This window comes from Caretta caretta, chromosome 18 (genome assembly GCF_965140235.1).
Source record: "Caretta caretta isolate rCarCar2 chromosome 18, rCarCar1.hap1, whole genome shotgun sequence".
Lineage (NCBI taxonomy): Eukaryota > Metazoa > Chordata > Testudines > Cheloniidae > Caretta > Caretta caretta.
This window is the reverse complement of record NC_134223.1, coordinates 5,537,659-5,549,711: the sequence shown is the minus strand read 5'-3', so window position 1 is coordinate 5,549,711 and position 12,053 is coordinate 5,537,659. Positions and strand designations below refer to the sequence as shown.

Here is a 12,053-nt window from a genome sequence, read left to right as displayed (position 1 = left end):
TTTCTAACTATAAGGATAGTTAAGTACTGGAACAGGCTTCCAAAGCAGATTGTGGAATTCCCATCAAGGGAGGTTTTTAAGAACAGGTTGGACAAACACCTGTCAGGGATGGTCTACGTTTTTTTGGTCTTGCCTCAGGACAGGGAGCTGGACTTGATGACCTCTCGAGGTCCTGTCCAACCCTACATTTCTATGATTCTGATTCTATGATAATAATGGTTCCTTCCAGTCTTACAGTCTATGAATTTCAAGTGCAAGTGTGGCCTTCAGGCACCAGAGCTGTCAGCCCGGCACCTTTCAACAGCATCAAATAAGGATTTTAGAAGACAAAGAAAAACAGAGGGAAATACGCTCCCAAACAATGTGTAGGACACTTGTCCCCCTCACCCCATGAGTGAGCAAGGGAAAAGACGTTTAAAAAATACTCAGTCACACTGCACTGCCGTGAATGCTGATGCCCAGGCACAGCTCTCACTCTAGACCTAAAATCATTCAAGACCAGAACTGGGCAAAATATTTTCAGCAAATAGTAGATTTGTAGATTCACCGGAAAATGTATTTTTCAAGGGCTCTGAAACCGTTTGCAAATTTTGGTCCAATTTAACAAATAGTTTTGGCTGGAAAAAAACACACAACAAAATTTTTGAAAATGTCAAAATATCTTAGAGAAAATCAAAACAAAATGTTTTGAAAACGTCCATTTGAACAGACTTTCAAAACATTTGGACCCACCTGGAATGTTTTCAGTTTTTGTTTTGGCGAGAAAAACCAAAAAACATTCAGTTTCGTTTAGAAACAAACCAATGTTTTCCCCACCGATATTGTAGTTCAGCAATAGAATAGAAAATCTATTATTTGCTCAGCTGTATTCAAGAGCCAGTTTTTATTCTGGGATTATCCACCAGATTGCACAGGCTGGTTCTATGCTCAGTCTCCCAAAGGCCTGACCCAGGAATCTGGCACCTACCTACAGCATAGATCTCCATGTTGATGGTGAAGATGGAGTGGGAGCGGGAAGAATCCTTGTTCATCAGGGTGTAGCCCACCGCTCGGTTTCTCCAACCCGTCTCCATGATGCGCTCACACTGGGCCACGCTGTGCACGGTGTGCAGCGAGAGTCCTTTCACATACACCCCTTTCTCTGAGTGCTCCTTCAGCTGCAAGCAGGAAGAGCACAACACAATGATCAGAATGGTCCCTTAAGAACATAAGAACGGCCCTACTGGGTCAGACCAAAGGTCCATCTAGCCCTGTATCCTGTCTTTCAACAGTGGCCAGTGCCAGGTGCCGAGAGGGAATGAACAGAACAGGTAATTATCAAGTGATCCATCCCCTGTCGCTCATTCCCAGCTTCTGGCAAACAAAGGGTCACCATTCCTGCCCAATCTTTCTGGCCTTAAAATCTATGAATCCATGAACACAGGTTACAGCAGGACCACTAGACTCTGAAACACCATAGACCACTCTGGAAACTTTCCAGGACCCCGAGGGCTGCACGTGCTTTGCATGTGAAAGGAAGAAAAGGCAGTTATGTGCATAATGGGACACTACAGCAAAAATCTCATTGCCAGCTTTAGAACAGCACACTGAAGCAACTCCTGAGGGGTGCTGTGCACCTGCTGAGCACCCACATCTCCCATCAACTTGGAGGGGAGCCACAGGTGCACCATGCTCAGTAGGTGCTCAGCTATTCTCAGGTTTCAGAGTAACAGCCGTGTTAGTCTGTCTTTGCAAAAAGAAAAGGAGTACTTGTGGCACCTTAGAGACTAACCAATTTGTTTGAGCATGAGCTTTCGTGAGCTACAGCTCACTTCATCGGATGCATACCGTGGAAACTGCAGTAGACATTATATACACACAGAGACCATGAAACAATACCCCCTCCCACCCCACTGTCCTGCTGGTAATAGCTTATCTAAAGTGATCATCAAGTTGGGCTGTTCTCAGGCTTTGGCCCATCCCACTACACAGCTGTAATGCAACAGGCAGCTGTATTTGTTTGTAACTAGGAAACAAATTATTTCTGAAGTATGAATAAAAGTACAAAAACATTTCATGGTTCTATATACAACAGAAACTAAAGTCAAGAGTTTATTGCTTAGCTCAGGCATCTCCAGTGTCACATGGTGCCCTGCTCCCCTACTCTGAGCTGCCCCATAGCTGCGTCTTCACCTTCAAACATTAAAAAGATATGTAAAGTTTTTCATCTGCCCTAGCTAATCGCTCTTGTGTCTCTGGTTATAGGGAGTTTACTACATCGAGGGTTTGTCTTCACTACCGTGCTGCAGCGGTGCAATGTAGCACATCTGGTAAAGATGCATTATGTTGACAGGAGAGTAGTTTCCCATCGACGTAATTACTCCATCTCAACGAGAGGCAGAAGCTATGTCGGTGGGAGAGCGTCTCACGGTGACATAGCGCAGTGTACATACAAATTTAAGTCAATGTAACTTACGTTGCTCAGGGGGGAGAAGGGGGTTCACACCCCTAAGCGACATAACTTACATTGACGTAAGTGGAAGTGTAGACAAGCCCTGAGCCGCAGTAGTGAGGGATACTGATATTAGGTGCTTTACTGATCCCCTCTGCACCACATGGGCATCTCCATGGTACTGGCTAAACTCTCAAAGTCCTGCCCATCATGCTCAGGACAAGTATAAAATCTCGGGGTCAGTTTTTTCTTTGGTGACTCCAAAGTCCTGTTCTGGAGAAAGATATCACCACACATTAAATCTCTAATAGACTCCTCCCAGTAATTCAAATTCCCACAGAGGGGACTTTTAATAAAAGATGTTAATAAAGTACATGGTTTTTCTTTTATAGCCTTGAGTGATCCATCAAAACCATCACAGGAAAAAGTGATCAGGATAGCCCACCAGGATCACAAACACCACTTAGGCTCCATCCTCATTGGGACTTTAAAATGTATTTGAAATCATTTGCAAACAGTTATGGCCAACATCATTTGTGTTGACAACTAGGACCCTATCCACACCACAAAATAACTGAGTCAGGGGGACCAAGCTACAACATGGTTGTCCTGATGTGATTTCAAACATGTGACAGATGTTAATCACCTTGCTTAATGCACTGCTGGAAAGCACTCTGACACTACTCTGATAAATGCACTACAAGAACCTATCTAGAATAGAACAGAATCAGGTTATGAGAGAGTTAAAAGTTGTAGTGCAGATAGGACCTTAGTCATGTTCCCTAACCAAGCTAAAGCCTTGGGCTGCCCCGGGTTAATCCAGTTACAGGATCAGGGTTAGGTCAATCTATACTATAGCTTTTAACTGAGACATATGATAAGCAGGTGACCGGGACGGTTCAAGTTAGGAGTGCTGTGGAGGCCTAGTCCCTGGCGAAGACTTCTCCAATGTCCATCTCTGATCAACTGAAGGAATGGCACTGCCTTACATGAGAGGAAGCAGTACTTAGCCACTAGGGTGGAAAAAGGACATTTCACTCGCTTCAACTGAGTGTGATGTCTTCTTAGCAGAGCTCAGTGAGGCCCGTTCTCTGCAGGGCTTTATTTAATGGCAAGTGACTGTGAGTCCCTAGTGTGCAGGGATGGCCAGGAGTCACCGACATTAAAAGCAAACAAATACAATTAATAATACTAATGGGATTGCAGAAGAGGAACATGTAGGGCTGCAGGGGGCAAAAGATCTGCCTAGACTTTGTGTCTCCACAGGACACTGACTCGCTTAATTACTCTGTAGAAGCAGCTACAGCCAGCAGCTGTCGCTAGTGGTGACTGAGTTACCATGGAAACAGTTCTGCCCAAGTGCTGCCGTGCCTGTGCCAACTGCAGTCATCATGGAAACCAGTGTCCATGATGTGGAACCAGTGTCCATGATGTGGAACAAAAAGCAGGAATGTTCAGGAGGCTCTTTCTAAAATAGTGAACCCTCAAAACACACACACGCTCTCTGCAGAGCGAGGAAATGGGGACCCATCAGGGACTTCACCTCTGCAGGGCCAGGCACATGCTAAAGTTCTGTCACTGTTTCAACATTTCTGTGCAGCAGATTGCACTAGTACCTTGGTTTTCCTTATACTGACAATCTTGCTGGCATGTAAATTAGAAGAGAAGACATGCAGCTCCCCACAAGAATGCATGGGAAGGGCAGAGATTTGCAAAGCTATTGTAAGGCAAATTCTTTGATTGTAAAACAACAATCAATAGAATTATTAATTGTATTAATTTTACCATACTATATCTTTGAAACTTTCTGCCTTTCCCAGGCATTCCAATGGGGAGTTGTACCTCTGCAGTATCCTGTCAATAAAGGATCAGCCATTCTTAGAGATAATGAGATCATCCACAGTCCTATTAGATCAGATTAAAAATGGATAAGGGACAGAAACCCTCCTGCTTCAGTACATAAACCAGATACTAACTTATGGGCATCAGGAAGAAACTTCCCCTATGGGCAGGCTATTCCATAATGGTCCATTGAGGACTTCTTGCACCTTCCTCTGAAGCATCTGGAACTGGCCAATGTCAGATAGGACTTGCCACATGACATTGGACAAGATCAATGGTCCATCCAGTTAGGTGTCCGATGTCCCTAACTAGTCATAACCTTCCAGGCCCCTCCAAATCCCATCTCTGGCTCCCCTCTCCTTCCACGTTGAACAATTCAGCCTCACTTTCAGGGTTTTGAACAATCCCTCTCATCCTTACATTTCTGCTTTCATTACATCTTTCCCCTTCCCTTCCCTATGATCTTGTGTATCCTCTCTCCTGACCCCTTCTTTCCATGCTTCCACTTTCAGCATCCTAACTCCTTTCATGCCTCCCTGTAAGTTGAGGCAGATTCCCATCTCCTGGCCCAAAGCTGGGACCTTGGGTCCAGTCCTGCAGCCCTTACACATACTGGCTAATTGACAGACCTCAGCAAGTTCTTCTAAATGGGGACTCATCATGCAATTGGAGCCTTTCTCATGGGCTTCACACAGAGATCTGTTCTTGGTCCAACGCTAGTCAATATCTTTATCAATGAAATGGAAGAAAAAATCACTGCTGGTAAAGTTTGCACACAAAAATTGGTGGAATAACAAATAATGATAAGGTCAGTTCTACAGAGCGATTTTTTAAACCCAGGACCAGGAGCTGCCACTCCACCATGGCTCTGGCCAAGTCCAGTGGCTACCAGCCAGGACTCCACCTAAAGCATCCCCTTTGAAAAGGAAAATGCATGCGTGCATGCACACACCCCTTCCAGAGCCTGGGCTCAGATTTTGTGTGTGTGTGTGTTGGAAAGGGGATACCATGGTGGTTTTGTAATTAATTTTAAATTGATACCAAAGGTGCTGGGGCGGGGGGGGGAACGTAGGGATCTGGGGCAAAAATTGGGGACTGGTCCTGCTTTGAGCAGAGGGTTGGACTAGATGCTCTCCCTTCCAACCCTGAGATTCTATGAACCAGTCATAGGCATTCTTTTGTGCATGTTCAGTTAAATTCAAATACATACATAAAACAACAGAAGTAAGTTTGGTCTCTGAGTTGCATATTCTAACAGCCACCATCAAGAATGAGGAACTTTGAAATCAACTGTGGAGAGCAGCTAAGTCTAACCTTTCATCAGGGTAAACACACATTGATGATAACTTTCAGCATTGATTTGAAGCACACTACTTTCATGTACAATAATGTATTCAAACCTGGGTCTCAAACAACAAAGGAAAGTATGAGATTTGGGGGAATGGGACCAGACTGTAGATAAAACTCACTAAACATAATAAGAACAATTTTTGTCACATCCCAAATGCTTCATGTTTCAGTTTCTGCAAAAACTTTCTGCTGGGTTCTCCCATTTCTATTAGGCACGCGTGATAACAGCAGTCAGAGCAAATTCAAGCATATCCTCATTCAGCAATAATGACTTTATGATCTCCTCACCTCCAACTTTTGCTTGGTGTCGGCTCCCAGCAAATCTCTTATGTCTTCATTGTAGATCTCCAGGTAAGAGACTCTCACCAAGAACTTGGTGTTTTCAGCACACTGTACAAAACCAAGAGATTGGATTTTAGGGGAAGTTTTTCAAAAGTGCCTAAGGGAGTTAGACACCTAAACGCCAATTGACTGTCAGTGACAGTTGGGTGCCTGACCCTCCTTGACATATTTGAAAATACTTAGTCTGCAGATTAACTATTTAGTTCACATTATACGGGACCTTTCAGATTGTACATACTGCTGTACAATACACAGACACTGAGAAGTGTAGACCTAGTGTGGTGGGCTGGTTTACACTGGTAAATACCCAGCATCGAGATGAATATAAACCACTGTATTAAGTAATGTGCGTTAAGACCTTTTAATATTCAGCTTGGAGTAAAAGTATCTTACCCTTCTCTAGCACCTTTCAGCAGAGGGCTTCATAGCACTTTATAAACATTAATAACTTAAGCCTCACAACTTCCTAAGATTTAGGCATTATCCTAGTTTTACTGATACGGAAACTGAGGCCGAGAGAGAAACACTAATTTGCCAAAAGTCACACAGTAAATGTGGTAGAGCTGTAAACAGTACCTAAGCCCCAAATCTCAGGGACTCTGTTGGCCTATTCATATGCCCGCTACTGAATCATACATAGCCAATCAGAACTGCATTCAGTGCTCATGTACTCATCATGTGAAGTTCTTGGCAAGTTGACAGGAGGTCTTGTGCTATCTTCCCACCCACAAATTATCAGTAGGAATGGTCTTGTGGCTAAAGCACTGAGGAGGAACTCAAGAGATCAGAGTTCTATCCCAGCTCAGCAGCAGCCTTCCTTTGTGATCTTGGGGAAGTCATTTCCCTGCTCTGTGCCTCAGTTTCCCCATCTGTAAAATGGGGGATAATACTTCCTTACCTTGCCATAAAGTTGTGTGGCTAAATACATTAATGTTGTGGGGCTCAGATACTATGGTGGTGAATACTGTACAAAAACCTATTAATAAATAGCTTATAACATATCGACCCAGAGCCTCAAAGATATTTAGGCACCTAACTCCCATTGAAATCAATGAGAATTAGGCACCTAAATACCTTTGAGGATCTGGGCCCTAGTCCCTGCTACAGCAGCCATTTCACTTCACTACATACCTGTACGCTCTCAAAAACGTGTTCAAATGCTCTGGGAATTATGCCTTTCTGTGTAGGAGGGTCCACAATGCCCTGCATGGTAAATGACTTCCCACTGCCAGTCTGGCCATAGGCAAAAATGGTGCCATTGTAGCCCTCAGTAACACCCTAGAAATTCAAGAAAAACATAAAGATAATAGCCATTATCTTCATCCTTCACATGTTTTGAATCAAGCTACTAAGATTCTATTCTATCACCTTGTCATAAATATAAAGGGAAGGGTAAACCCCTTTGAAATCCCTCCTGGCCAGGGGAAAGCTCCTCTCACCTGTAAAGGGTTAAGAAGCTAAAGGTAACCTCGCTGGCACCTGACCAAAATGACCAATGAGGAGACAAGATACTTTCAAAAGCTGGGAGGAGGGAGAGAAACAAAGGGTCTGTGTGTCTGTCTATATGCTGGTTTCTGCCGGGGATAGACCAGGAATGGAGTCTTAGAACCTTTAGTAAGTAATCTAGCTAGGTATGTGTTAGATTATGATTTCTTTAAATGGCTGAGAAAAGAATTGTGCTGAATAGAATAACTATTTCTGTCTGTGTATCTTTTTTGTAACTTAAGGTTTTGCCTAGAGGGGTTCTCTATGTTTTTGAATCTAATTACCCTGTAAGGTATCTACCATCCTGATTTTACAGGGGGGATTTCTTTATTTCTATTTACTTCTATTTTTATTAAAAGTCTTCTTGTAAGAAAACTGAATGCTTTTTCATTGTTCTCAGATCCAAGGGTTTGGGTCTGTAGTCACCTAGGCAAATTGATGAGGCTTTTTACCAAACCTTGTCCAGGAAGTGGGGTGCAAGGTTTTGGGAAGTATTTTGGGGGGAAAGACGCGTCCAAACAGCTCTTCCCCAGTAACCAGTATTAGTTTGGTGGTGGTAGCGGCCAATCCAAGGACGACGGGTGGAATATTTTGTACCTTGGGGAAGTTTTGACCTAAGCTGGTAAAGATAAGCTTAGGAGGTTTTTCATGCCTAACAGTGATTTTATGGGGAAGAAGAGAAACTGCAGGGTGAGCAAAGAAATTGCTACGCCATCTGTAGGTGGATGGAACGCAAGCACCTGAGCGGGAATTTTGAATTTCTTCTGGAAAGTCCCATGGGATCTTTAATCTCTACAAACCAAGGACTTGGTTTTACAGCTCATCCAAAACCCAAAAAAATAAAAAGAATGGAAAACCTGAAGCGGAAGAAAAGTAGGGGCAAAAGACAAGCTTCTTAGCTCAGGCCATAGACTAAGAGAATAAAATAAAATACATTTCACTCCTGTATAAATGCGCTGGTTTCTCTCAAACCCCAGGGGCTGACAGAACACAGAAGGTCAAAACAGGAAGGGCCAATTGATTATAGGATAGAAAATTAGGATACTTTTGCTGTAGGTCAGAAGATACTCTGAGGACTGGAGAGACAAATGGAACTCCAACTGATTATAAAGTGGCTAAAAGGGAAGTCTTAATCCTAGAATAATGATAAGAATGTTATTTCTCATCTACTCACTCAAAGTCATCCTTTGCAAAGCTGGCTAAAGGAGGGAGTCACCTTTCCTTCCTTCCTTCATTCCCATCTCAGCAAAACATGAAATAGATATAACTTTACGAATCACCCATTGGGTGATGGATTTTCTGATTTTTAAAAAAACTGAATGCAAGATTCCCCAGATGTGATGGCAATAATAACTAAAGCAGAGAGTTTGAAAAATATGAACCATATACCAATTCACAAGAGACTGAAATATGGTTAGGGAGAGAGGCTGTGAAGAGCTGTAAATGAGGTATGTGGCAAAGCCCTGGTGAATTGCTCAGCCCCCTGCTGTGAAGCCCTCCCAGCCCCCTGCTGATTGAGGTCATTCCCTCCTTTGGCAGCTTCAGAGATGCCTTTGAGTGAGCAGAGGAGAAATACCATGCTAATGTTCTTCAGTTTATTGTAGTGGTTTCCCTGCAATCATTTGAAGTTCTGGTTGTCCCGTCTTCTTCCACTGTTGGGAAGGGGGAAGAGTATTGGACTTTCTACCCAGGTGTTGTAACTGGACACTGCTCAGAGGCTCCATCTTTCATATCGGCCTTTGGCTAGTAGGTGTTTGATACATGTAAAAGTACCATGCTCTCAGCAAATTTGCAGATGATACTAAACTAGGAGGAGTGGTAGATACGCTGGAGAGCAGGGATAGGATACAGAGGGACCTAGACAAATTGGAGGATTGGGCCAAAAGAAATCTGATGAGGTTCAACAAGGATAAGTGCAGGGTCCTGCACTTAGGACGGAAGAACCCAATGCACCACTACAGACTAGGGACCAAATGGCTAGGCAGCAGTTCTGCGGAAAAGGACCTAGGGGTGACAGTGGACGAGAAGCTGGATATGAGTCAACAGTGTGCCCTTGTTGCCAAGAAGGCCAATGGCATTTTGGGATGTATAAGTAGGGGCATAGCCAGCAGATCGAGGGACGTGATCGTTCCCCTCTATTCGACATTGGTGAGGCCTCATCTGGAGTACTGTGTCCAGTTTTGGGCCACGCACTACAAGGAGGATGTGGAAAAATTGGAGAGAGTCTAGCGAAGGGCAACAAAAATGATTAGGGGTCTGGAACACATGACTTATGAGGAGAGGCTGAGGGAACTGGGATTGTTTAGTCTGCAGAAGAGAAGAATGAGATTTGAATTCAAGATTGAATTTTTTTCTAAAAAATCTGCTATAGAAATTATTTTGGGGAAGTTTCATGGCCTTTGTTATACAGGAGGTCAGACTAGATGACCCCAATGGTCCCTTCTGGCTTTCAACTCTATGAATCAAGGAGGCATTGCTGCATGAGGTCACATTCAGCGGGTTTTCTTCATAACCATAAAGATTAAAACTTTGTAGGATTTTTTAAAGGAAGTTTAAACTCTGCAGTAATTGATGAAAAGGCCTTTCTTGCCATTGCCAATCTCCCAAGTCACCCATTCTCCATGGAGAGCCTCTGTGGCTCATAGATTACTTTTGGCCTCACTCACCTCCACCAGCGGATAGGCAATTTCATTGTAGATCTGTTCAGTGTTGTGGCCCTCATAATATGCCCCATCAAAGGTGAACTGCTTTGGGGGCTCATCAGTGGCCCCAGGGTTCTGGATAAAGCACTGGCCCCGGGTGCTGTCCATGCTGACCACGGCCTTGCAGCTGAGCGCCTTCTCTCGCTCATTCATGGGCCGGCAGCGCACAATGACCTTCACCGCCTCCGAGGCCATGTCCGAACTCATGGTACAACTCTGCCACCTGCAGAGGAGCTTTCAATGGTGCTGGACGGTTGGAGCGAGCCTGGTTCAGGGGCCACGATCCCAGCTCACCCCAGTGGGGAGGCAGGGACTGGGGGAGGCAGCATCAGAAGGGCAGGGGCAGCTTCGTATGGTGCTGGAGAGACCCTGGCATGGGGGGAAAACACTAATTCACGCCAGTGGGGTGGCAGGGACTGTGTGAGGCAGTGGCAGGAGTGTGGGAAGGGCAGGGGCAGTTTTTATGGCATAGGAGAGCTGGGGCAAGCCTGGCACTGCGGTGGGGGGTGTTATCCCTACTCACACCTGGGGGTGGCAGGGACTATGTGAGGCAGTGTGTCAAGGGCAGGGGCAGTTTCTATGGCGCTGGAGAGCTGGGGCGAGCCTGGCACGGGGTGAGGGGAGGGTTGGCAGGGACCGTGTGAGGCAGCGGCAGGAGTGGGGAAGGGGGGGTAGTTTCTATGGCGCTGGAGAGCTGGGGCGAGCAGGGAGGCGAGGCAGTGGCAGGAGGGGGCGAGCCTGGCTCCCCGGCCCCACGCCGGCTCGAAGGGCGCCAAGCAGCGGGCGGGCAGGGGGCAGCTGTCCACCCTGGCCGGGGCCCCGCCCGCTAGGGGGCGCGAGGCGGCTGCGGCGGCGTCGGGCTGGGGGGCGGGACTGCCCGCAGCGGGGGCGAGCCGGGCGGAGCCGACCTGGACCAGGCCAGAGCCGGGCCGCCGGGCAGGGCAGCAGCGCCGAGCTCCGCTCCCAGCCCCCGCCGCGGCGTTCGCCGTTACCAAGGGGACCAGGGAGCGTCGCGCAACGGTGCCCCGAACTCTCTGCCGCAAGAGGCCGGGCGAGGGAGCGTCACCCAATTCCCATCCCCGCTCTCTGCCGAAATACCACTGCAGGCCCCTGGTCTGGCTGAGCGGAGCCGCCCCCCGGGCTCTGTGGGGGCGGGGGCGGAGTGAGGGGCTTCTCCAGGGAATGTCGCAGCCTCTAGCTGTGGGGTGCAGGGCACAGGGAGGCCCAGTGCAGGGAGCTGGGTGGCAGTGGCCAGCATAAGGGGCAGGTGCTGCAGGTGGAAGGGCGCTGCACCCCCTCGGGGTGGTGGGTGAAGTCTGGCTTGTCTAGGCTATTTGTGGGCTAGGAGGCCACAACTCCAATTAAAGAGCTGCAGGGACAGCCCAGGCCACTTCCCTCCTGCCCTGCTGGGAGCAGTCAGCACTCCAGCGCCGTGGGAGCGAGCACCCCCCTGTACCAGTGATGGCCTGGCCAGGGCAAGCTGTCATATGGGGAGGGCTAGCTTTAGCCACACTCCTGTTGTGATGGCATAGAGGAACTTTCCTTCTATATGCTGAAGGGCACGTGGTGCAGAGCCAACTCTGGATTTTGCAGAGGAAACTCTCAGGAACTGAGGGGAGGACTTGGTGGAATACAGATGTTCCCCTGCTCTAATCCAGATTCTGCCATTTGAATGCTGCAGATCAGAGATGGGAGGCTTGAAGGTTCTGGGGGAGCACATTGCAAAGCCATCACATGCTGCTGCAGCTTCAGAGACATTGCCTTTCTCCCCTGCGCCTTCCAATGGTGGAAAGAATCTGACCCTTGGATTGGAGTTTCTGCCTAGGTCCTACATTCCTACATGTAACACCTCGGGACCTGGTTGTCCTTGATATGTTATTCTGAGCCTGGTGAGGACTCAC

At 46.8% G+C, this 12,053-nt stretch overlaps 1 protein-coding gene across 5 annotated transcripts in view; it reads right to left on the bottom strand.

The window, feature by feature from the left end:
* Window positions 1-11,086, bottom strand: part of KIF17 (kinesin family member 17) — a 35,413-nt gene extending 24,327 nt beyond the window's left edge. For 2 of the 5 annotated variants that reach the window (XM_048825086.2, XM_048825085.2), the window contains exons 1-4: window positions 10,117-11,085; window positions 7,097-7,243; window positions 5,912-6,013; window positions 968-1,157 (exon numbers count right to left, since the gene is read on the bottom strand). In XM_048825086.2, coding sequence (XP_048681043.2) covers window positions 968-1,157; window positions 5,912-6,013; window positions 7,097-7,243; window positions 10,117-10,359 — 682 coding nt within the window. In that variant the 5' untranslated portion in view covers window positions 10,360-11,085. Of the gene's footprint in view, window positions 1-967; window positions 1,158-5,911; window positions 6,014-7,096; window positions 7,244-10,116 lie in introns of all 5 variants that reach the window. The other 3 variants (XM_048825087.2, XM_048825083.2, XM_048825084.2) reach the window with 3 other exon arrangements.
* Window positions 11,087-12,053: the final 967 nt, after the last annotated feature.